Source organism: Mobula hypostoma, chromosome 15 (assembly GCF_963921235.1).
Source record: "Mobula hypostoma chromosome 15, sMobHyp1.1, whole genome shotgun sequence".
Taxonomy (NCBI): Eukaryota; Metazoa; Chordata; class Chondrichthyes; order Myliobatiformes; family Myliobatidae; genus Mobula; species Mobula hypostoma.
The window spans coordinates 13,694,227-13,721,293 of NC_086111.1; the positions used below are offsets into that span (position 1 = coordinate 13,694,227).

General features: G+C 43.3%; 1 protein-coding gene across 5 annotated transcripts in view; it reads right to left on the bottom strand.

Annotated features, from left to right (window-relative positions):
• The window catches only part of cacna2d2a (calcium channel, voltage-dependent, alpha 2/delta subunit 2a), a 1,072,053-nt gene that overhangs the window by 962,882 nt on the left and 82,104 nt on the right, over positions 1–27,067 (bottom strand). For all 5 annotated transcript variants that reach the window (XM_063067752.1, XM_063067753.1, XM_063067751.1 and 2 more), the window contains exon 2: positions 11,512–11,593. In XM_063067752.1, the coding sequence (XP_062923822.1) occupies positions 11,512–11,593 (82 nt within the window). The remainder of the gene's footprint in view (positions 1–11,511; positions 11,594–27,067) is intronic.

Here is a 27,067-nt window from a genome sequence, read left to right on the forward strand (position 1 = left end):
CTAGGTGCTCCAGAGCTCAGTGGAGAGCCCTCTGGTCCAAGTATGATCTATGAGAATCTTTCCAGCTTAATGACATCTCAACCCAGAAACAGACACAACATTCCGAGTGTGGTCTCACCAATTTCCTGTCCTGCTGTAACATCTCATCCCAACTCTTGTACTTAATGCTCTGAATGATGAAAGCAAAGATGCCAAACAACCTCTTCACCATCCTTTCTACCTGCATCATGCCTTTACGGGGACGATGAACTTGTACCCCCAGTATCTCTGTTCTACATCACTTTCCATGGTCCCCCCATTAACAGTGCAGGGAATGGCTGGTTTAGCTTAACAAAATACCACACCACTTACTTGTCTGAGTACAATTCCATTGGCTCACTTTCCCAGTTCATCTACATCCTGTTGAAATCTTTAAATACCATCCTAAACAAGACCCACTTGGGAAATGCTTGCTTAGGTTGATTTTGTGTTGTAACAGTCATGATGGCACTATTTGGGCAGAGGTGCAGCCAGTTCTTGGCAAAAGTCTTGGGCACTAGAGGAGAGAAAATCTTTGCTGTGTTCAGTTTGCTCAGTCAATTCTTCATAGCGTACGTAAATTGAAAGACTGGTTCTTCAAAGACAAGGACCACAGGTGGAGGCCAAGATGGATTGTCCACTCAGTATTTTTGACTGAAGGTGACAGCAAACACTTCAGCCTTGTCTTTGTCATGTGTGCAGGGACTTACTAATATTGAGGATGGGGATTTCTTAGACCATCAATCTAGCCTTGCCAGTTAAGTGCAGGGTTGTGGAATTTTCCTTATCCCACGGAACATAGAACTGTATAGCACAGGAGAGTCAGACGACACAGCCCCAGAACAGAGGGTCATTGTCATAGAATAGAGATGAGGAGGAATTTCTTTCGCCAGAAAGTGGTGAAACTGTGGAATTCTTTGCCACAGGCAGCTGTGGAGGCCAAGGCAGCGGTTGATAGATTCATGATTGCTCAGGGCATAAAGGAACATGGGGAGAAGGCAGAGATTGGGGCTGACAGGAAAATGGAAGATGTATGACAAAATGGCGGAGCAGATTCAATGGGCCAAATGGCCTAATTCTGCTCCTATATCTTACGGTCCTTCTTCCCATCATGTCTATGCCAACCACAATGCCAATTTAAACTAATCCCATCTGTCTACATATGGTCAATAACCTTCTACTAGCTCCCTGTTCATGTACCTGTCTAAATGCCTCTTAAAAGTGGCTAACATATCCTCTTCTACCACCTCTTCTGGCAGTGCTTCCAGGAACCTACCACATTGTGAAAAATACTTGCCTTGTACAACTCCGTGAACCTTAAAGCTAACCTTGTGTTTGCACCCCAGAAAAAGTCTATCTACTTACTCTATCCGTGCCTCTCATAATATTATAAACTTCTATCACGTTGCTTCTCAGCCTCTGACGCACCAACGTTAACCAAGCTCTCTTCATAGTTAACACTCTCTAATTCATCGTGGTGAACCTCCTCTGCACTCTCTCCAAACCTTCCACATACTTCCTGTAATGGGGCAACCACAGCTGCACACCATAGTCCAAATGTGGCTTAATCAAAGTTTATTTCCAGCTGCAACCTAACGTCTTAGTTTACGTTCATCAGGTTAGCTCCTCATGATTATCCACAGCTTCTCCAGATGCAGATTCTCCACAATTCTTCGGATGACTCCTTCTGCCATGAGCGCCATGATAGAACGAGGGATGTGTTCAATAACATTTTGTAACTGTTGATACCCCATTGTACCTCATGGCTGTCCAGGAACGGAATGAAATGGAATGGATGGAGCTCCCATTCTGCCCACTGCTGGTGCTACACCCTGAAGGGGAGAACTCCATATGGACTCTGAGGTGGTCACTCCCACCAAGATGGCCACAGATAAATCCATCTGCTACAGACAGATTGGTGAAATTCAGATTATGCTTCACTTTGGTTCTCTCACCACATGCTTCACCCCAAGTCATGGAAGCATAGAAGCTTATGGAAAAAGGGAGGCATATGACCCATCGCATCCGTGTGAATCAAAAAAAGGCTATTTCTGATCACAATCAAGAGAAAATTGCAGGTGCTGGAAATCCAAGCAACACATTTAGGAAAACAGTACAGTTGACGTTTCAGACCGAAACTCTTTAGCAGGACTGGAGATAAAAAACTGAGGAGTAGATTTGAAAGGTGGAGGGAGGGGAGAGAGAAACACCAGGTAATAAGTGAAACCTGGAGGGGGAGGATAAAGTAAAGAGCTGGGAAGTTGATTGGTGAAAGAGTCAGAAGGCCATGGAAGAAAGAAAATGGGGTAGGAGCCCCAGAGGGAGGCAATAGGCAGACAAGGAGATAAGGTGAGAGAGAGAAAAGGGGATGGGAAATGGTGAAGTGGGGGGCATTACCAGAAGTTTGAGAAATCGATATTCATGCCATCAGGTTGGAGGCTACCCAAACAGAATATAAAGTGTTGTTCCACCAACCCAAGAGTGGCCTGATCATGACAGTGCAAGAGGCCATGGTTGGACATATCGGAATGGGAATGGGAAGTGGAATTAAAATGGGTGGCCACTGGGAGATCCCACTTGTTCCGGCAGAGGGAGTGTAGGTGCTCGGCAAAGTGATCTCCCAATCTATATCAGGTCTCACCGATGTACAGGAGGCCACGCTGGGAGCACCGAACACAGTATATGACCCCAACAGTCTCACAGTTGAAGTGTCGCCTCACCTGGAAGGACAGTTTAGGGCCCTGAATGGTAGTGAGGGAGGAGGTGTAGGGGCAGGAGTGCCACTTCCTCTGCTTGCAAGGATAAGTACCAGGAGGGAGATCAGTGGGGAAACGGGCCAGGGAGTCAAGTAAGCAGCCATCTTACTGCCCAAATTTAGCACCATTTCCTTGTTGGTGTGGTGTTTGTACTTCTTCCTGAGTACACGGGTTTTTCACAGGTGCTCCAGGTTCCTTGCACATGCTAACAGGAGGCTGGCTGACCGATTAATTGTTGTTTTTCAATTCCCATAGTAAGGTTGTAAATATGTTTTGAACAATTGATGGGAATACAAGAAGAAAAGTAGGGTTAGTATAGATGGGTGCCTGATGGTTGTCATGCATACTGTGGGCAGGAGGGCCTGATTCCATGATACGTTATCACTCGAAGATCAAAGGTCGATTGGATGGCCGGAGTCCTGAGCAAAGCTCAGTGCGTCTGCTGAAGGCCCAAAGTTTGCAAGTTCGGGTCCACTGGAGGCTGAAGGCCAGAGGTGGCCTGTCCTGGGTTTGGAGGACTGTGAATGTAGATGCGTAGATGTGTGTGTAGGAGGTGGATGGGGCTTGTTTTGCTGTTGTTATTTTGGTGCTTGTCATGTTCTGTGTTGTTCTGCTAAGCCTGGTGAGCATGCTACGTCAGCATCTGAATGTGTGGTAACGCTTGCACACCCCCAGCAAATGTACATGTGATAAATAAATCTGATTCTTGAATCATAACTCTCTGTAACAACAACTGAAGGGACTGGCACAGTTAAAATACATGTCTGCATTCCATGAAGGAGATCCTTTTAATTAGAAACATAGAAACATAGAAAATAGCTGCAGGAGTAGGCCATTCAGCCCTTCAAGCCTGCACCGCCATTCAGTATGATCATGGCTGATCATCCAACTCAGAACCCTGTACCAGCCTTCCCCCCATACCCCCTGATCCCTTTAGCCACAAGGGCCATATCTAACTCCCTCTTAAATATAGCCAATGAACTGGCCTCAACTGTTTCCTGTGGCAAAGAATTCCACAGATTCACCACTCTCTGTGTGAAGAACTTTTTCCTAATCTCGGTCCTAAAAAGGCTTCCCCTTTATCCTCAAACTGTGACCCCTCGTTCTGGACTTCCCCAACATCAGGAACAATCTTCCTACATCTAGCCTGTCCAATCCCTTTAGGATTTTATACATTTCAATAAGATTCCCCCCTCAATCTTCTAAATTCCAACGAGTATAAGCCTAGTTAATCCAGTCTTTCAACATATGAAAGTCCTGACATCCCAGGAATCAATCTGGTGAACCTTCTTTGTACTCCCTCTATGGCAAGGATGTCTTTCCTCAGATTAGGGGACCAAAACTGCACACAATACTCCAGGTGTGGTCTCACCAAGGCCTTGTATAACTGCAATAGTACCTCCCTGCTCCTGTACTCGAATCCTCTTGCTATGAATGCCAGCATACCATTCGCCTTTTTCACCGACTGCTGTACCTACATGCCCACTTTCAATGACTGGTGTATAATGACACCCAGGTCTCGTTGCACCTCCCCTTTTCCTAATCGGCCACCATTCAAATAATAATCTGTTTTCCTGTTTTTGCCACCAAGGTGGATAACCTCACAGTTATCCACATTAAATTGCATCTGCCATGAATTTGCCTACTCACCTAACCTATCCAAATCACCCTGCATCCATTCTGAAAAGTTCCCGTTTATTCCCATTCTTTGCTTCCTGTCTGCCAAACAATTCTCTATCCACATCAATACCTTACCCCCAATACCTTGTGCTTCAAGTTTGCACACTAATCTCCTGTGTGGGACCTTGTCTAAAGCCTTTTGAAAATCCAAATATACCACATCCGCTGGTTCTCCCCTATCCACTCCACTAGTTACATCCTCAAAAAATTCTATGGGATTCATCAGACATGATTTTCCTTTCACAAATCCATGCTGACTTTGTCCGATGATTTCACTGCTTTCCAAACGTGCTGTTATCACATCTTTGATAACTGACTCTAGTATTTTCCCCAGCACCGATGTTAGGCTAACTGGTCTATAATTCCCCAGTTTCTCTCTCCCTCCTTTTTTAAAAAGTGGAGTTACATTAGCCACCCTCTAATCCTCAGGAACTAGTCCAGAATCTAAAGAGTTTTGAAAAATTATCACTAATGCATCCACTATTTCTTGGGCTACTTCCTTAAGCACTCTGGGATGCAGACCATCTGGCCCTGGGGATTTATCAGTCTTTAATCCCTTCAATTTACCTAACACCACTTCCCTACTAACATGTATTTCCCTCAGTTCCTCCATCTCACTGGACCCTCTGTCCCCTACTATTTCCGGAAGATTATTCATGTCCTCCTTAGTGAAGACAGAACCAAAGCAGTTATTCAATTGGTCTGCCATGTCCTTGCTCCCCATAATCAATTCACCTGTTTCTGTCTGTAGGGGACCTACATTTGTCGTAACCAATCTTTTTCTTTTCACATATCTATAAAAACTTTTACAGTCAGTTTTTATGTTCCCTGCCAGTTTTCTCTCATAATCTTTTTTCCCTTTCCTAATGAAGCCCTTTGTCCTCCTCTGCTGGACTCTGAATTTCTCCCAGTCCTCAGGCGAGTGACTTTTTCTGGCTAATTTGTATGCTTCTTCTTTGGAATTGATACTATCCCTAATTTCCCTTGTCAGCCACGGTTGCACGACCTTCCTTGATTTATTCTTTTGCCAAACTGGGATGAACAATTGTTGTAGTTCATCCATGCAATCTTTAAATGCTTGCCATTGCATATCCACCGTCAACCCTTTACAGGTCATTTGCCAGTCTATCTTAGCTAATTCATGTCTCATACCTTCAAAGTTACCCTTCTTTAAGTTCAGAACCTTTGTTTCTGAATTAACTATGTCACTCTCCATCTTAATGAAAAATTCCACTATATTATGGTCACTCTTATTCAAGGGGCCTCTCACGACAAGATTGCTAATTAACCCTTCCTCATGCTCAATACCCAGTCTAGAATAGCCTGCTCTCTAGTTGGTTCCTCAATACGTTGGTTCAAAAAACCATTCCGCATACATTCCAAGAAATCCTTTTCCTCAGCACCCTTACCAATTTGGTTCACCCAATCCATATGTAGATTGAAGTCACCCATTATAACTGCTGTTCCTTTATTGCACGCATTTCTAATTTTCTAATTTCCTATTTAATACCATCCCCAGCCTCACTACTACTGGTAGGTGGCCTGTACACAACTCCACTGATGGCACTGTAATATGTGTTGGCACGTAGCCAAGTGGTTAAGGCATTCGTCTAGTGATCTGAAGGTCGCTAGTTCGAGCCTCAGCTGAGGCAGCGTGTGGTGTCCTTGAGCAAACCACACATTGCTCTGCAACGACACCAGTGCCAGGCTGTATCGGCCCTAGTGTCCTTCCCTTGGACAACATCGGTGGCATGGAGGGGGGAGACTTGCAGCATGGGCAACTGCCGGTCTTCCATACAACCTTGCCCAGGCCTGCGCCCTGGAAACCTTCCAAGGCGCAAATCCACAGTCTCATGTGACTAACGGATGCCTACATACTGTAAAATGAACTTCACCGTTATCAGTAAAATTGAGTGCCATTGAATTGGCTGCATAGTTTAATTAGTACCAATCACTGACATACGCCACCCAATTTGTTGCTTTGCTTCAGCAGTACAAGATTCAGGATAGTTTAATCCAGATAGGTGTAAAGGATAACGAAACAGTTGTTACTCTGATGTGAAGTGTTAATCGTTGTCACAATACAATAGATAAAAGAACACTACCAGTTACAATAAGAAATATATGTAAATAAGTCGTGCAAAAAGAGAGGAAAACTACTGAGGTAGTCTTCACGGACCATTCAGGAATCTGATGGTGGAGAGGAAATAACTGTTCCTAAAAGGTTGAGTGGTGGTCTTCAGACCCCTGGACCTCTTCCCTGATGACAGAAATGAGAAGTGAGCATGTCCTGGGTGGTGAAGGTCCTTCACGATGGATGCCACCTTTCGATCATGTCGATGGTATCCATGAGCTGGCTAAGTCTGCAACCACCTTTTCCAATACTGTTCACTGGCACCTTCATACCAGACAGTGATGCAGTTAGAACAAATGCTATTTATGGTACATCTATATAAATTTTCTAGAGTCTTTGATGATATACGAAATCTCCTCAAACTCCTAATGAAATATAGCCGCTGGCTTGCCTTTTTCACGACTGAATCAATATGTTGGGTCCAGGATGGATCTTTAGAGATATTAACACCTGGGAACTTGAAACTGCCCACCCTTCCCACTGCTGATCCCTCGATGAGGACTGGTGTATATTACCCCATCTTCTGTTTCAGTTTGTCCACGTCAATAACAAACAGACATGGGTGATAAAAGCAGGCCTTGTTGGTGACGTCCAGATCCCCATCACGTACATTGAAAACAAAAAATGCCTGGAAGATTTCCCCCAACCATGAGAACACAGAAACGTGGTAACGTTAAGTACACTGTCAGTTTATTATTCCCCAGTCTTGGCATTAGTGCCTGGCTACCAACCACTGCTCGTAACCCGATTCTTTATAAAATACTTCCACTGCTCATAACCCGATCCTTTACAAAATACAAGCACTGCTCATAACCCGATCCTTTATAAAATACAACCACTGCTCATAACCCGATCCTTTATAAATTACTTCCACACATCAGCATTAACATTTTTCTAAATTCACAAACTGTGAACTTGTTCCCGTGTTCCTAAGAGGAGACTCATTTGCTGTCCTGTCCCTTTACAGGAATCAGATTGCAAACAGCTGGAAGGCTGGGCATCTCTGGCTCATCACAACAGATATGTTAACCTTCTCACTGACACCCGGACGAGCAGAGATCTGGATCCAACACTCCAACATGATCCAGGGAAATGGAAGACTGACAGATGATCTAATTAATTAGTTTAAGTAGTTCTCACTCGATATAGTTGTGAACCATAGCATCTCCTGCCTCCTGCAGCTCTGCATCTGTCACATTGTTCTTACCAAGTCGATATTTTTGTTAAACGTCTGCTCAGCAGCTCTACCTCTTATCCTTGCAACAAGGTGGGAGAAGAGAGAGGAGGTGGGAAAATTTCCCTTAAACTCTGAATGACAGACATTTGTGACATATTTGTTTCCTTCTCCCGTCTTTGTGGTTTCCCTTTATGCACGTAGATGTAGACATTCCAGTTAAAAGAATAGTAAGGGTGGGGAGAGTCAGCCTTGGATAACTAAGGAAACATAAAAACATAAAACTAATAGCCCATGAATACAACATCACCAAGAGTAGAAGGAAACTGGAAAACTGGAAAACTTTTAAAAAGCAACAAGGAATCACTAAGCAAGCAATAAGGAAAGGAAAGTTAGATTATGAAAATAAATTAGCACAAAATGTAAAAACAGATAGTAAAAACTTTTATAATTATATAAAGCAGAAATGGTGGCTAAAATAAACACAGGTCAATTGGAAGATGAGAAGAGGAAATTAGTATCAGGCAACATGGCAATGGCTAAGGCTTTGAACAACTATTTTGCATCATTCTTCACAGTGAAGGACATAACTAACAGATGTTATGGGTGCAATGAGAGGTAAACAATCGCTATCACTAAAGAGGTACAGCTTGGCAAATTAGTGGGAATAAAGGTAGACAAATCCCCTGATCCTGATGGGATGCACCCCAGTGTTAAGAAAGAAATGGCAGAACTTACAGTATAGGTGCTTAGAACAAATTATCAAAATTCTCTGGAGTTTGAATAGGTCCCAGCAAACGTCAAGACACTGCTTAAAAAAGGGATATAAGCAAATGGCAGGTAACTATAGGCCAATTAGCATATCGTCTACAGTTGGGAAAATACTTGAAGCTATCATTAAGGAAGAAATGGTGAGACTTCTAGATTGAGGTAGCTCCATCAGGCATGGATACATGAAAGACAGGTCCTGTTTGACAAACTTACTGGAGTTCTTTGAGGATATAACTAGCGCAGTGGAGAGAGGGGAACAGGTGGACGTTATTTACTTTGATTTCCAGAAGGTGTTCAATAAGGTGCCGCTTAAAAGACTTGACCATAAGATAAGGATGCATAGAGTTAAGGGTGAGGTATTAGCATGAATAGAGTATTGGTTAATTATCAGAAAGCAGAGAGTTGGGATATATGGTGTTACTCTGGTTGGAAATCAGCGGTGAGCAGTGTGCCACTGGGGTCGTTACTAGGCCCACAACTGTTCACGATATTGATTATTGTTTTGGAGGAAGAGGTTGAGTGTAGTGTATCTAAGTTTGTTGATGACACCAAATTGAGCGGAAAAGAAAATTGTGCAGAGGATGCAGAAAGATATAGATAGGTTAAGTGAGTGGGCAAGGGTCTGGCAGATAGAGTACAACATTAGCAAATGTGAGGTCATCCAAATTGGAAGGGAAAACTGAAGATCAGATTATTATTTAACTGGTGAAAGATTGCAGCTTACTGTTGTCCTGAAGGACTTGGGGAGTGCTGGTATATAAATCACAAAAGGTTGGTTTGCCAATGCAATACATTTTCAAGAAGGCAAATGGAACATTGGCCTACATTGCTAGATGGATTATTGAATTTAAGAGCAGTAGATGTGGTGGTGGGGGGGTGGTGGTATGCTGCCACCATGCAGGGTACTGGTGAGGCCACACCTGGAACATTGTGTATGTTCTGGTTTCCTTACTTGAGGAAAGATATACTGGTTTTGGAGACGGTGCAGAGGAAGTCTACTAAGCTGATCCTGGAGATGAAGGAGTTAGACTATGAGGAGAGATTGAGTCACCTGGGACTGTACTTGCTGAATTCAGAAGATTGAGCGGTGATCTTACAGAATCATGTAAAATTGTAAAAGGGACAGATAGGATAAAGGCAGCAAAATTGTTTCCTCTGGTGGGTGAGAATAGAACTACGGAATAGACAGGTATTTGATGGCCAACACAGACACGGCAGGCTAAGGACAGAGAGAGCCCACCATCCAGCCTTGCCCCTTTTTCCTTCTGTATACATCCAGCAACCCAACAAATCACAGAAATAACTGCATTCCTCCAGTTCCAGTCTCGTTAGTTGCTCTGCTGCTGTGAGTCACCATGAGTTCAGCTGCCCAGAACCTGTGTTCTGGAATTCCCTCCCTAAACCTCTCTCCATTCTTGGGCACAGTAGCAGATCGATTAGCATAACCCTATTACAGCACCAGGGACAGGGGCGTGGGTTCGCTTCCTGCTGCTGTTTGCTTGTACTCACATTCACCCCCTGACTGTGTGGGTTTTGTCCGGGTGTTCCGTTTCCTTCTGCATTCCAAAGACAGACGAGTTAGTGGGTTAACTTGTCACATGAGTGTACCATGGGTGTAATGAGTGGAGAGGGTTTGTTGGGCCGAAAAGGACTGTATCTCTAAATAAACATATTTAAAAATTAAACATATATCTTTGACCCCTGCTGGTCAGCTGCTTTACAGCTCTGGTGCGCAATGTAAATCAAGCGGCAGGGAAGTAACCATCATCTAGACACTTCCAGGCAGCAGAGTTCAAGTGACCTGCTGATAAAACAGAGCGGAATGGCCAGCAATATTCTGTGATAAAAGCATGGATTAGGGAATTGACAACAAATAATCTGAGGTAGAGGAAGGGTTTAATGTTACAAAGACAACATCAGACTTGGTCAGATAACCAGACACACCAGTAATTGTACCAATTCATGTGTTGATATGTCAGCATGCATGCCTGTCCCTTGTATCACCCAGACAATCTACAGTTGACATGCACAATACTTTGTACATTTGTAAAAATCAGGACAGACTTGTATCACTAAAGTGTTTCTCACAAGTTCAAGACATGAATATTCTTGAGGAGTAATCATTACCGCACCTGGCAGCCCACCCAGCTCAAAATCCTTGATGTGCCACAATATACCAAGAAAGGAAATGGGTGTTCCAAAGAGCATTCAGCCAACATATCTTTAATATGTGCTGGTTGCTTGGCGACTCAAGATGCTGTCTGAGCTGTTGTTTCTCCAATATTGGCTGCTGAGTTTATATATAGGCATCTGTTAGTCTCATGAGACCATGGATTTGCGCCTTGGAAGGTTTCCAGGGCACAGGCGTGGGCAAGGTTGTACGGAAGACCGGCAGTTGCCCATGCTGCAAGTCTCCCCTCTCCACGCCACAGGTGTTGTCCAAGGGAAGGGCACTAGGGCCGATACAGCTTGGGACCGGTGTCGTCACAGAGCAATGTGTAGTTAAGTGCCTTGCTCAAGGACACAACACGCTGCCTCAGCTGAGGCTCGAACTAGCGACCTTCAGATCACTAGACAAACACCTTAACCACTTGGCCACGTGGCTGCTCAGTTAGGTACTGTTTATTTCCTACGCTATAGCAATGAGCACTGTTCAAAGAGTTATGCAGATCATGCCCTGAAGTTGTGAAAAATGCCTGCCTTGGAAATACAAGGTTTCTTTCTTGTGTTATTTGGCACATTGGTAGCGGCAGGAAAGGTGCAAGCCCTGATATACACACAGCCGATACACAGTACCTGCCCTGTAAATTAGCTAACAGCACCTGAAATTAAACTACAAAAAGCATAGGTACTTCGATAAGACAAGCTTGAAACATCCCAAAGAACTCTTTAGTCAATGAAGTACTTAGAAGTGAGTAACTTTTAAGTTTTTAGAACATCATGCCAACCAACACAGGTGATAAATATAGAGCACATACCGTTTTAAGCTGTTGAATCCCGCTGACCTGTTGGACTACTCGGTCCAGTTCTTGTTCAATCCTCCCTGCCCAGTACTGAATTCTAAGCAGAGGAAAAACATAGAAAGTTGTAATAGCAAAGAATTTAATTTGGCAAAACTTATTATCTAACAATGTAAGAATCTCAGTTCTTCACTAGAAAAGCTATTACATTTGACACTTAAAAAGTTGAGAATCACACTCTATGAAGAACCTGATCCTAGCATTACAGGTACCTAATAATTACACAAGTTAGGGCCAGATACCTGGTAATCACACAAGTTAGGGCCCAGATGATCAAACTCCACCAGACAACAACTCAGCTGAAGCAGCAGTATTATTAATTTCCATTTCCACTTTGAAATCCATTGAAAGAGTTCCTATTTACCTTCAGAAGTGCACACACTCTCAGTAGAGGCACACCAAGCCCACAGGAACAGAGGCTCAGGTTCAGATTCAGATTAGTTTATTGCTAAATACACCAGGGTGCAATGAACACGGAGCTCGTGTGAAGCTTACAGAGTAAACAGTGTACATGGCAATAATAAATACTGCAAACGGCACAAGACAGCAGAATAGTGGAGTAGTGCAAACTGAAGAGCACAGAAAGGTGACAATAACAGAATAAACAAACGAGGAAGAGTTAAGAATCCATAAGCATTGCAGCATCTCCAGGAATGGGATGCGAAAGAGATGGGGAAGAAGCTGTTCTTGAGTCCTGCACCTTCTCCCAGAAGGTAGAAGAGAGAAAACAAAATGACCAGGGTGTTGGGTATCCTTGACAATACTGTTAGCCATCCTGGTGCACACACCATGAAGAAAATGCTGAATGTGTGAGGGACTGGGCAGTGTTCACCATTCTCTGTGGGTTCTGTTGTCCAGAGCAGAGCAGCTGCTGTACCAGGCTAAGATGTAACCCTTCAGGATATTGTATCTGCAGAAGTTTGAGATAATCCTTGAGGCCAAGCCAATTCTTCTTAGGTGTCTAACACATTATTTATAATGATGTGCCTTCTTGATTATCCCATCAGTATAGAGGGACCAGGAGAGGTTGTTGATGATATGGCTGCCAAGGAACATGAAGCTGTCAACCATCTCTACAGCAGGACAAGGGTGCGTTCACTGCCCTCTAAATGTAAAGACAACACTGTCTAAATGTTTATTCTCAACTCAAACTGTCTCTCATATTTCTTCATCTACCTACCTCCTCTTCACTACTGTGAAACCAAATCCTTTTACATACATTTGTACTATTTGCCTCAAAAATCAAGACAGCACAGAATGTTTTCTGGTTGGCAACTTCATGAATGACTTGGTACTACCACAGACAGAGCTGGCCAAGGCTGAAGAATACTGCAGCCAGGCCGGTGGTGAGGGAATCAACCAAGGAAATAGACCACCAGCCTTGTCCTCTCCAACTTACCTGCAGCAGATTCATACATTACTGGATAACTTAGGTAGAACTGGTGACCTTGTAAACACAAAAGTCCTGTTCTTTATACTAAGGGCATACCCCATCATGCTTCAAGGCACAACATGGTGCTAAATGGGACAGATGAAGAACAGATCTGGAAGCTCAAACGTAGACTGCAGTTTAGTGGTCGCCAACCTTTTTAAGCTCAAGAACCCCTACCTCGGCCTTAAGTGAAAGGCAAGATCGATCTACTAAACCGTTTAGTCACTCGTATGCACACCAGGCAGAAAAGACTGGAAGTAAAACCCCACAACCCAGAAACAATCTCTCTTTACAAACAGCTTTCTGTAGTGGGAGTACTGCTATATTACCATTGTCTTAATTAGTATTACTTATTTCTATAATACTCACATTACAACACCTTTAAGTCTATGTTTCATTATTTAATTTTATTTCAACATGAAAAATAAATGAACAAAAATTGACTGTTGCACTCAGTATGATAACTAGGGCTGAATACTTTCTGCTCGTTCCCTGAAATTTGGCTCATAACTACAGACAGCCAGTCTGAAACAGTCTGTGAGGTGTCTGTCAGTAAAACAGCTCCTGTACTTAGATTTCATAATTTTCATCTGTTGCAGCACAGCGCTCTCGCGAACCTCCTGACAGACTGAATATTTGAATGGACAGTTGAATCTACCACATTTTTTAGGTGTTTTGTATTGGTAAGCTGTTACTGAGACACTAGTATAAGTTTCAGAGGTACGCAAGATAATGACATCACTGTTTTTTTGTTCCCCAGTTATTTACATTTGGGAAATGTTGGAACTTAAAGGGGGAGAAGTGTTGTAATGTGAGCATTTTAAAGATAAGTTAATACAAATTAGGATAATGGTAATATAGCAATACTCCCGCTACAGAAAGCTGTTTGCAAAGAGAGGTAGTTTCCTGGTTGCGGGGTTTTACTTCCGGTCTTTTCTACCGCAGCACATGGCAGGGGGAGCTATACACACATGCGCACTGGGCAGAAAGAACAGAACTAAAACCCTGCAACCCGATAGCAGGAGTATTGCTATATTACCAGTTTCCTAATTAGTATACTTATTTTTATAATGCTCACATTACAACAGTAGTTGTGTATTTCTTTTTCTTTTTATTCGGGATCTACTGGGAAAGTCTCAAAGATCAACCAGTCCATCGCGATCGACCAGTTGGTGACCACTACTGTGAATCATCAGAAATGTTCATCACCACAGTCGATAAATTTATCACAAACATATTCATCACTCTACACATCAAAGTTGCTGGTGAACGCATCAGGCCAGGCAGCATCTCTAGGAAGAGGTACAGTCAACGTTTCAGGCCAAGACCCTTCGTTAGGACTAACTGAAGGAAGAGTTAGTAAGAGATTTGAAAGTGGGAGGGGGAGGGGGAGATCCAAAATGATAGGAGAAGACAGGAGGGGGAAGGATGGAGCCAAGAGCTGGACAGGTGATTGGCAAAGGGGAAATGAGAGGATCATGGGACAGGAGGTCCAGGGAGAAAGACAAGGTGGGGGGGGAACCAGAGGATGGGCAAGGAGTATAGTGAGAGGGACAGAGGGAGAAAAAGGAGAGTGAGAGAAAGAATGTGTGTATAAAAATAAATAACGGATGGGGTACGAGGGGGAGGTGGGGCATTAGCGGAAGTTAGAGAAGTCGATGTTCATGCCATCAGGTTGGAGGCTACCCAGACGGAATATAAGGTGTTGTTCCTCCAACCTGAGTGTGGCTTCATCTTTACAGTAGGGGAGGCCATGGATAGACATGTCAGAATGGGAATGGGTTGTGGAATGGGAGATCCTGCTTTCTCTGGCGGACAGAGCGTAGGTGTTCAGCAAAGCGGTCTCCCAGTCTGCGTCGGGTCTCGCCAATATATAGAAGGCCACATCGGGAGCACCGGACACAGTATCACCACAGCCGACTCACAGGTGAAGTGTCACCTCACCTGGAAGGACTGTCTGGGGCCCTGAATGGTGGTAAGGGAGGAAGTGTAAGGGCATGTGTAGCACTTGTTCCGCTTACAAGGATCACTCTACCATTACTTTCACATCAGCGGATGAGCCCGGTTTCAACAAGGAGTGTAGAAAAGGATACCAGGAGCAGCATTAGGTGTACCGAAGGTTTCTGAGGTACTATCACCCTGTTGAGGTTGCAATACAGAACAACTTGCTTGCTAAAAAGCACAAATCCCAAATTAATCTTTGTCTTTCCAAATTTATATTTATGCAGTACTGTACAAAAGACTTCGGCACATTTATATATAGCCAAGGTGCCTAAGACTTTTGCACAGTACTGTAAATTGTTAAAATAGGAAGGTGTTTGGGAAACAGAAATAAGAGTACTTAGCTTTGTACTAGCTCAGTAATAATATGTCATTTGGTAACTGGAGATAATATACTGTACTGTATTTTTTTTGTAAAATACTGTTGTATTTTTTCCCCCAGGAATGAACCTCAAGGTAGTGTATAGTAACATAGTCATAGTCATAGACATATTTATTGATCGTGGGGGAAATTGGTTTTCGTTACAGTTGCACCATAAATTAATAAATAGTAATAGAACCATAAATAGTTAAATAGTAATATGTAAATTATGCCAGTAAATTATGAAATAAATCCAGGACCAGCCTATCGGCTCAGGGTGTCTGAGTAACATAAGTATATGTACTTTGATTATAAATCTACTTTGAATTTTGAACATTAACATGTATCCAGAATGCTGTGGGAAGCTTGAGAAAATATTGCAGAGTTCTAGCTGAGAATTGTATCTTCAGTAACGGGTGAGTTGCTGGAAGAGTGGAGTGTGGTTCATGCTGTGCCTTTATTTAAGAAGAACTGTAAAGTAAAACCTGGCAACTATAGACCAACATCCATGCTAGGCAAGTTGCTGAGGTATAACATGCACAAGCATTCAGAAAGACAGGGGTGACTAGCGATAGTCAGCACGACCTTGTGTATGTGAGATCACATCTCACAAAGTTGCGTTTTCTGAAGAAGTAACCAAGAAAGTAAATGAGGGCAAGGCAGTAGACTACAGGGACTTCAGTAAGACCTTTAAAGCTTTGCATGATTAGCTGCTATGAAAAGTTAGTTTCATGGGACCCACAGCGAGCCAGCTAATTGGATACATCATTGGCTTAATGGATGGAAGCAAAAGGTGATGGTGGAACATTGTCTTTGGGACTACAGTCAGTGATTAGTGGTGTTGGTGCTTGGCCCATTGCTGTTCATTACCTTAAGTCAATTTTTTGAATAAGAATGTACAAAGCATGGTTAGTAATTTTGTAGATGACACTAAAACAGGTCATATCATTTAGAGTGAAGATGGCTATCAGGATTTACAAGGGGATATTCTTCAGCTGGGTAAGTGTGTCAAAGAATGACAAATGGAGTTTTATTTGAGTAGGTGTCAGCTTTTGCATTTTGGGAAGACAAATGAGTGTGGAACTTTCACTGTGGGTAGTAGGACCCTGAGCAGTATTGTAGAACAGAGAAATCTGGGGGTACAAGTCCTTGAAAGTGGTATCACAAGTAGACAGGATGGTGAAGAAGGCTTTTCTCATGCTGGCTTCAACAGTCAGGGAACTGATTATAGAAGTTTGGATGTTATGTCATAGTTGTACAAGATGCTGGTGGGGATACACTTAGACTAGGGTGCACAGACCCCTCAGTTAATGGTGAGGATACACTTAGAGAGTGGTGCACAGACCCCTCAGTTAATGGTGAGGATACACTTAGGCAGGGGTGCACAGACCCCTCAGTTAATGGTAAGTCTCCAAGGCACAAAAAGGTTGGGAACACTTGATTTAGAACATTATGTTCAGTTTAAGTCACCCTGTTATAGTACAGGTGGAAAAAGTGCAGTGGAGTCTCAAGGGACTATATAATAGGGGTTCAGCAGGTTGGGAATTTATTTATTGGAGTATAGGAGAATGAGGGGTGATTTTATGGAGATGTACAAAATCATGAGGGGCATAAACAGAGTGAATGCACACAGCCTTTACCCCAGCACTGGGCAATCAACAACTAGCAAAGACACAAGAGAATGCAAGTGCTGGAATCTGGAGCCACACACAAAAAGCTGGAGGAACTCAGCAGGTCAGGCAACATCCACAGAGGGAAATGGACAGTTGATGTTCCAGGTTGAGACCCTTAATCTGGACTGAAACATAGAGGGGAGATAGCCAGAATAAAGAGGAGGAAGGAGGAGTGCAGGTGATAGCAGGATCCAGGTACTGAGGGAGATAGGCAGAGACAGGGAGAATAGTGTCAGAAGCTGAAAGTGACAAGGTAATGGAACCTCTTGGGAGGGCTCAGTGGAGCATGGAAGAAAGCGAGGGAGACCAGTGAGAGGATCGACAAATGGGGGGCAGGGGGGTGAAAGGGAGAGGGTGAAAAGGGGCTGGTGGACCAGGAGATGAGAGGGAAAAGAGTCAGACAGGGGAGCAGTTACCAGAAGTTGGAGAATTCAATCGAATGTGAGTACACTTAGCCTCAGGTTGTCAAGAGAAGTTGAGGAGGATGATTAAAATGGCACAGATGCTACAGGCACAACAGAAGAGGGGGTAAAAAGGGAATGGTTTGAAGAAATAGCAAAATATATTGATGAAGATAATGGAGTGAACATGAACTTCAGTAAGGCCTTTAAGCAAGGTTCTAAATGAAAAATTGGTCCAAAAGATTAGAGACTGTGGAACCGAAGGGAAATTGGCAAATTAGATCAAAAGATAGCTTGATAATAGGAGACAGACAGAAGATATTATTGGAAGATTGCTTTTGTGATTGGAAGATTGCAACCAGTGGTGCTCCACACAGATCAACGCTGGGGCCCCTGTTCTTTATCATATACATAAATTACTTGAATATGAATGTAACAAGCATAATTAGTATGTTTGCGAATGACCTGAAACTTGATGGTGTTTATATTGAGGAGGAGAGTCCTAGGTTACAGAACAATATTGATCAGCCGCTGAGCTGAACACAACAATGACAAATGAATTTCATCCTGAGAAGTACAAAGGGATGCACTGTAAGTGATTTCATGAAGGTACAGAGTACTGAGGAACAGGATGGCATCTGAGTACATTCACAAATCCCTAAACGTGGCAGCACAAATAGAGAAGGTGAAGAAGGAAGGAAATAAAAAGCTGGCCTAATTAGCCGGGGAATAGAATATAACAGCATAGAGAGGCAGCGTCAAAATTTTGTAAAACTTTGGTTAGCCAAAGATGAAATGAGTGCAGAGAGGTTCACTAGGAGGAACATTTCGTTTGTAAAGGAGAGACTGGATAGGTTGAGTTCATTTTCCTTGAAGCAGAGGAGACCTGACAAGAAGTGCACAAAACTATGAGAGGCATACATGGATTTGGTAATAATAATTTTCTACATTAAGAAAATACATAAAGCCAAAGTATGCAAGTTCTGATCATTGGAGCAGAATTAGACCATTTGGCCCATCGAGTCTGCTTCACCATTTGATCATAGCTGATTTATTACCCCTCTCAAGCCCATTCTCCTGCCATTCCCCAATTACCTTTGACACCCTTCCTAATCAAGAACCCAACAATGTTCGCTTTAAATATACCCAATGACTTGGCCTCCCCAGCCATCTGTGGCAATGAATTCCACAGATTCACCACTCTCTGACTAAAGAAATCTATCCTCATCTGTTTTATAGGAACATCCTTCTATTCTGAGGCTGTGCCCTCTGGTCCCAGACTCCACTACTACAGGAAACATCCTCTCCAAATCTACTCCATCAAGGCATTTTAATATTTAATCGGTTTCAAGCAGATCCCCTACCCCCCCATTCTTCTAAACTTCAGCTCAGAGTCACCAAATGCTCCTTATTTATGGTGAGGAATAAGGATGAAAGGAGATATGAGGAGTCAATCCTTCACCCAGTGGGTGGCTGAAATCTAAAAAGTACTTCCTCAGAGTGCAGTGCTGGCAAAGGCTCAGAACATTTACCAAGTATCTGGCTGAACACTATGACCAAGGCACAGAAAGCTACAGAGCCAGTGCTGGTAAATGGGACTAATACAGATGGTATTTGATGGTCAGTATAGGGGGCCGATCTCTGTGCTGTACAATTACGTCTATGACATGCTCAACAACACTGGTCAAGCATTTTCACAGTTCTCATGTTCACTGCAATTATATTTTTAAATATCCAGCTTTGCTTTTTTCCTAGGTATAGGCAGTTTGTACATTTCATAACTCACATCTCGATACAACTCATATCTGAACAAGATACCAGCATTGAAGCTTTTCCAGGGAATTAGTAAATATATATCTGTACTTTTATTTTGTTCAGCAAAGCACAAAATGCTGGAGGAACCCAGCAGATCAGGCACCATCACTGCAGGGCAAGAAACAGTTCAGGCCGAGATCTTTGATCAGAACTGGAAAAGGACAGAAAAGAAGCCAGAATAAGAAGGTGAGGGGAGGAAACACTTTAAATTTACCCAATGTACAAGTTGGCAGGTGATAGGGAAGGTGGGTGGGTGGCGTTGGGGGAATGAAGTGAAAAAACAGGAGTTGGTAGGTGTAAGAGGTAAAGGCTGAAGAAGAATTTATCTGATTGGAGAGTGAACCATAGAAGAAAGGGAAGGAGGAGGGTCACCAGAAGGTGGTGATAATCAGGTGAAGAGAAGGAATAAGACGGGAGCCAGAATGGCGAATGGAAAAAGGGAGAAGGGGAGAGAATGAACCTATAAAAGTTAGAGAAATCGATGTTCATGCCAACAGGTTGGAGGCTGCCCAGATGGAATTTGAGTAGTTTCTCCTCCAACCTGAAGTGGCCTCATCGTGGCATTACAGGAGGCCATGGACTGACACGTCAGAATGGGACTGGGAAGTAAGATTAAATATGAATGAAGAGGAGGTACTCAATGAAATGGTTTATTAAATATATACGCCAAAGGTTTTGTATTCAAAGTTCAAAGTAAATTTAATTTATTATCAAAGTCACCATACATTCATTTTCTTGCAGGTATTCACAGCAAAACAAAATTCTATAGAATCAATGAAAACCACACAAAGACTAACAAACAACCACTGTGCAAAAGAAGATTAACTGTGTTCTGTAGGTTGTGGAACCAATTCAGGGTTCAGGTGAGTGAAGTTATCCATGCCTGTTCAGGAGCCTGATGGTTGAAGGGTAATAACTGTTCCTGAATGTGGTGGTGAGGAAATGAGGCTCCTGTACCTCCCTCCCAACAGCAGCAGCAAGAGAGGACCATAGTCTGGATGTGGGGGGGGGAGCACGCGGTGGTCCTTGTTGATGGGTGCTGCTTTCCTGTGGCATTCCTCCCTGTAGATGTGTCTAATGGTGGGGCCAACTTTGCCTGTGAAGGACTGAGTCGTAAGCACCACTTCTTGCAGGTGTTGTTTTTCGGCCACACCAGACCATGATGCAACTAATCAGGATACTCTCTACCGTGCATCTGTAGAAGTTTGTCCAAGTTTTCAGTTGACATGCCGAGCGACCCTGAGGGTGGCCAGGGGGGCTACATGTGCAAACTTCTAAGAAAGTACAGGCACTGCCATGCCATCTTTGTAATGGCACTTTAAGTGCTAGTCACAAGACAATCCTTTGATATGATAACACCGAGGAGTTTAAACATCTCCACCTCCCATCTGCTAATAAGGACTGGCCATTGGACCTCCAGTTTCTTCCTCCAAACAGTCAACGATCAGCTCTTTGGTTTTGCAGACATTGAGTGAGAGGTTATCGATGTGGTACCATTCAAACAGATTTTTAATCTCCCTCCTATATGCTGATCCACCTTTGATTCCGTGCTGTTACCTACCACCCCACCAGCCTCTGTGTCCAGCACATAATTCTCTGAAATTTCCGCCATCTCCAATGGGATCCCACCACCAAGTACATCTTTCCCTCACCCCAACTTTCTGCTTTTCACAGGATACACCCCCTACGCAACTCCCTTGTCCATTCATTCCTACCCACTGATCTCCCTCCTGGCACTTATCCTTGCAAGCGGAACAAGTGCTACACCTGCCCCTACACCTCCTCCCTCAGTACCATTCAAGGCCCTAAACAGTCCTTCCAGGTGAGGCAACATTTCACCTGTAAGTCTGTTGGGGTCATATACTGTGTCTGGTGCTCCTGGTGCAGCCTCCTGTATTTCGGTGAGACTTGATGTAGATTGGGAGACCACTTCATTGAGTACCTACACTCCATCTGCCAGAAAAAAGGGGTATCTCCAAGTGGCCACCCATTTTAATTCCACTTCCCATTCCCATTCCAAATTGTCCAGCATGGATTCCTCTACTGTCGTGATGAGGCCACACTCAGGTTGGAGGAACAACACCTTATATTAAGTCTGGGTAGCCTCCAACCTGATGGCATGAACATTGATTTCTTGATTTTCCAGTAATGGCCCCCATCCCCCATTTCCCATCCCCTTTTCCCTCTCTCTTCTCTCCTTGACCCATCGACTCCCTCTGGTGCTCCTCCCCCTTTTTCTTTCTTCCATGGCCTTCTGTCTCTCTCACCATTCAACTTCCCAGCTCTTTACTTCATTCCTCCCACTCCAGAATTCACCTGTCACCTGGTGGTTCTCTCTCCCCTCTGCCCACCTTTTAAATCTACTCCTCAGCTTTTTTTCTCCAGTCCTACCGATGTGTTTCAGCCCGAAACATTGACAATACTCTTCCTTGATGCTGCCTGGCCTGCTGAGTTCCTCCAACATTTTGTGTGTGATTCCACAACATATGGACTCACTTTCAAGGGCTCTACAGCTCATGTTCTCATTATTATTCATTTACTTTTTTCTGTATTTGAACAGACTATCCTCTTTTGCACATTAGCTGTTTGTCAGTCTTTGTGAGTAGATCTTCATTGATTCTATGGTATTTCTTTATTCTACTGTGAACGGCTGCAAAGAAAAATCAATCTCAAGGTAGTATATGGTGACATTTATGTACTTTGATGATAAATTTATTTGAGCTTTGAAAATATACTTTGATATAGTATAGTTTTATGTATTGCTGTGTACAGATGCTGCAAGACAGCAGATTTCGTGGTGTGAGTCAGTGATAATAATAAGCCTGTTTCGGATTCTGAAGCCGTGCTGGTCTGTAATATGCCATCCTACATTCAAGCTGTGCTGCCTAATCACGAACCCCAGTCCTCCTCACACACATTCAAGCTTAGTAGTCTTTTCAAAGTTCTTATTTTCATATACTGGCCCCGGATTTCAACCACATAACGCTATTCTATTCAGTGAAAAACAATCGAAATCTGACTTTCCTCACTGTGAAATGCAGCAATACCTTGGTAGTTTTGTGTCACTTCAGGAAATGAACCAAGAGATTGCTGAAGGGATTAAGCTTATGCACCTAACTTGATGTTGCCTTCATCTCTGCGGCTCACAGGTTGACATCACGCCCCATGTAAAAGAGGACTTGATATATTTGGTGACAGAGCACGGAGAAGGCCCTTCTGGCCCTCCAAGCCCTGCTGCCCCAACAACCCTCACCAACACACAGACTGCTGGAGGAACTCAGCAGACCAGGCAGCATCTATGGAAAAGAGTACAGTCGACTCTTCAGGCTGAAACGTCGCCAGTACTGCTGGCCTGCTGAGTTCCTCCAGCATTTTGTGTGTGTTGCTCCGATTTCCAGCATCTGCAGATCTTCACTTTTTTGTGACCCTCACTAACCCTAATCTAATCACAGGTCAATTTACACTGACCAATAAACCTATCCAGCACACCTTTGGACTGTGGGAGGAAACCAGAGCACCCGGAGAAAACCCTCGCATTCCGCGAGGAGCATGTACAGAGACTCTTTACAGATGAATTGAACTTTCAACTTCGATGACCAGAGCTGTAATAGCATCATGCTAACCGTGATGCTACCGTGACACCTAGTCCTGACAACAATCATTGTTCACTCCCAGATCAAATATTGCAATGCCAAAATATCTTTTATTCTGCTGGAGATAACTTCATGGAATATTATGTACAATTATGGTTGCCCTGTTACAGGGGAAAAAAAATTTATATTTGGAAAGAGTGAAGAGAAGGTTTGCAAATGTAACACTCAGCTATATCAGCTCGTATTTATCCAGGGGAAACCCCGTCCGCCGCCCAATCGTATCTCCCGGTTGCGTCAGTTGCTGTGTAATGCCACCTGGTACGACCTCAAACATCAAATATCAGACCACACACAATGTACACTTTACAGATTACACTTTATAAATCTTACTGTGACTATGAGATTAATAGAGATACAATATACAAGAAAAAAGGAAAAGGCGCCAGACTTATCAAAGTTCAATTTCTTCATGCACACAGATGGAGCTCAAATACCCGGGGTCTTCTCTCTTCACCCTGTGGTCCGCTCCGACCCCCTCGACTCACCGCTCGGGACCACCCAAGGTGATCAAACAGAGCACTTCCAGCATGTCCGCCTTACTCCCAGTCTCTCCTCCGAAAGCCCGCCAAACACACCGGTTCCCAGCCATATGAGACAGAATATCACCCCAAAAAAGAATAACATGGACACCCATTGGTTTATTCTCTCCTTATCATTAGTGATAACCCAAACAAGCTGCCAGTTGCTAGAAAAAGAATCACTGTCTCAGCAGTTAACATCACAGAGAAACCATTTTAATTATAACATAACAAAGAAGTCATTTTGATTAACATACACAGTAACATAAAAGAAGAAACCCCTTACACAAGAAGGTTGCCAGGATTTGAGGCCCAGTATTACAGGGAGAGGCTGGGCAGGCTACAATTTTACTTCTTGGAATAAAATATTCATTGAACTGCCAAAGTAAGGGATTGAGATGGATACAATAATAAAATTTAAAAGATATTTGGTTAAGTACAGGAATGGGAAAGGTTTAGAAGTATATGTGCCAATCCTGGGCAAATGGTTGAACACCACTGGATGACTTGGGCTGAACAGCCTGCTTCCATGCCTTGTTAATCTATAACATCCCCATCTGTGCTGTTAAACCAGCTACCAGATCTTCACCCCAGCCTACTCCTCTTCATCTCAGCGTCTGATGTACAGTAAGACCCTGGATTTATCACCCATCCAACCAACGAAAACCAATTTCCCTCGGGATCAATAAAGTATGACTATGACTATGAACAGCCCAGTTCCAATCTGCCCAGGCATCCCACTAAATGCCTAATCAAATGATCTGTAGCTTTTTGACCGGGGTGATTCATGCTCTGACGTTAATGAAGGTAGAGCAGTGGATGTAGTGTATATGGATTTCAGTAAGGCATTTGATAAGGTTCCCTGTGCAAGGGTCATTCAGAAGGTAATGAGACATGGGATCCAAGGGGCCCTTGCTTTGTGGATCCAGTACTGGCTTGACCACAGAAGGCAAAGGGTGGTTGTACAAAAGGTTTATATTCTGTATGGAGGCCAGTGACCAGTGGTGTGCCTCAGAGTTCTGTTCAGGGACCCCAACCCTTCGTGATTTTTATAAATGACCTGGATGAGGATGTGGAGGGATGGGTTAGTAAATTTGCTGATGATACTAAAGTTAGGGGTGTTGTGGATAGTGTGGAGGGTTGTCAGAGGTTACACTGCGACATTGATAGGATGCAGAACTGGGCTGCGAAGTGGCAGATGGAGTTCAACCCAGATAATTGTGAAGTGATTAATTTTGGTACGTCAAATATGATAGCAGAATATAGTATTAATGGTAAGACTCTTGGCAGTGTGGAGAATCAGCGAGATCTTGGGGTCCAAGTCCATAGGACACTCAAAGCTGCTGCGCAGGTTGACTCTGTGGTTAAGAAGGCATATGGTGTATTGGCCTTCATCAACCGTGGGATTGAATTTAAGAGCCGAGAGGTAATGTTGCAGCTATATAGGACCCTGGTCAGAACCCACTTGGAGTACTGTGCTCAGTTCTGGTCACCTCACTACAGGAAGGATGTGGAAACCATAGAAAGGGTGCAGAGGAGATTTAAAAGGATGTTGCCTGGAATGGAGAGCGTGCCTTATGAGACTAGGTTGAGGGAACTTGGCCTTTTCTCCTTGTGGTAACAGAGGACGAGAGGTGACCTGACAGGGGTGTATAAGATAATGAGAGGCATTGATCGTGTGGATAGTCAGAGGCTTTTTCCCAGGGCTGAAATGGCTAACGTGAGAGGGCACAGTTTTAAGGTGCTTGGAGATAAGTACAGAGGAGATGTCAGGGGTAAGTTTTTTACACAGAGAGTAATTTCTGCTCACTTGTTCTATCAAACCATCCCAAGTTTCAATACCCTATTGGATTTCCTTGGTCTCTGCTTTAAAGAGAAGCAGGGTTTCTTTCCATATGCAGGGTTCTGACCCATAACATTGACTGGCTGAATTCTTCCAAAGATACTGACTGATCTGCTGAGTTCCCCCTGTAGTTTGTTTATTTGCAGCAGGCCCCCTTCGTGTGGCTGCAAATTTGGTTCTAAAATAACTTCTCAAGTTCTGCACACTCTCCCCACTCCCCCTCCGCCGAAGTGCATCAATTTATACTTTATCGCACCCGCTGCATGTCTGTGAGTTTCAGCAGCATCCTCGTCTTCCTGAACTCTGCTTCTATTAATCTCACCAATGACTGCATTGCTCAGTTTGCATCACTCACAAGGGTTCTCTCTGGACCCAATTCCAAGTCACTTATGCATAACATCATAAGCATTAGCCCAAAAATGGCCTTTCGAGATTACAATATAAATTCATTCTGGTAAGTAAAAAGAATGGTGTTCTTTTCTTCCTTTTCTCCCGAACTTACATACTAAATCTAAATCACTGCTATCCATTATTAGTGTCCACTGAGGTTCAAATAATTCATGTGATTCTTCACCAAATGCCATCTGAAAATTTATCAACTAGTCTCCTTGTAACAAGTTGGCAGCTCATAATGTGTAACGAGCTGCCAGAGGAATTGATAGAGGCTTTGATTTCAACATTTAAGGTAAACTTGGATAAGCATATGGATGGGAGGGATATGGAGGGCGATGACCAGGTGCAGGTTGATGGGATTAGGCAGAGTAATGGTTTGACAAGAACTAAATAGGCCAAGTGGCCTGCTTCAGGGTTGCAGTCTTCTATGACTATAATCAAACGTCTTGCATTTCTACCGAGGAGCAGGTAGATAATTGGTCTTCGCTAAACATACAAAACGCAAGAAAATCTGCAGAAACTGGAAATCACAGCAACACACACAAAATGCTGGAGGAACACAGCATCTATGGAAAACAGTACACTTAATGTTTTGGGTCGAGACCCTTCATCAGGACCAAAAATATGTGACCATGCTTTAGTAACCCCTGGCTAACAGAATGGCAAGCAACAATACTAATTTATTTTAAATGCAAAAGACACTATGTTCCCCTCATTTCTCTTTATTTAGGTTTCACATTTTACTAATAAATGTAGAACAGGACAACATTATCATCAAACAGACCTCTGAGGCTCCACAGTTAAACACATTTGGACAGTGATCATTGACATTTTCCAGTCTCTACCCTCCAGAACCTTTCAAATAACACACCAGAACAATACTGCCTACACTCAGTTTTACAATATCTATAAATTATTCTTTCATTTGGTAAGTGAACTTCAAATGACTTGGGATACACATCAACAAAACAAATTGCCTTTCAGAAATGCCCAGGACAGACATTTAGACCACTTATTGTCCTTTCCAAAAACCACATTGATTAAGTCATTGATAGTAGGTTCAGAAGTGGATAATCACCACCCATTCACCCGTCACAGGAGATAACATCAAAGAGTTATCCACTCACGAAATTCCATTATGTATTCCCAAAGCTTCCATCTTTTTCAGAGGGTTACATTAAAAAAGTTGAAAGCTTTTAGAGAAAAAGGAAGCTGATGAAAGGGATGGACAACCTGAAGGGTGAGGATTCTCACTTGGAGATATTTATGCTGGGGGTTAGAATTTGTCCCAATCAAACAACAGACAAAGTCCCCAGTTGTCTGTTTGAACCTGATCAATTAAAAAAGAGAATGGAGCTAGATGCAAGCAGAAGATAGCTTGCAGCAGATTACAAGCATATTGCCTTTGTTCTGCCCAATATTAG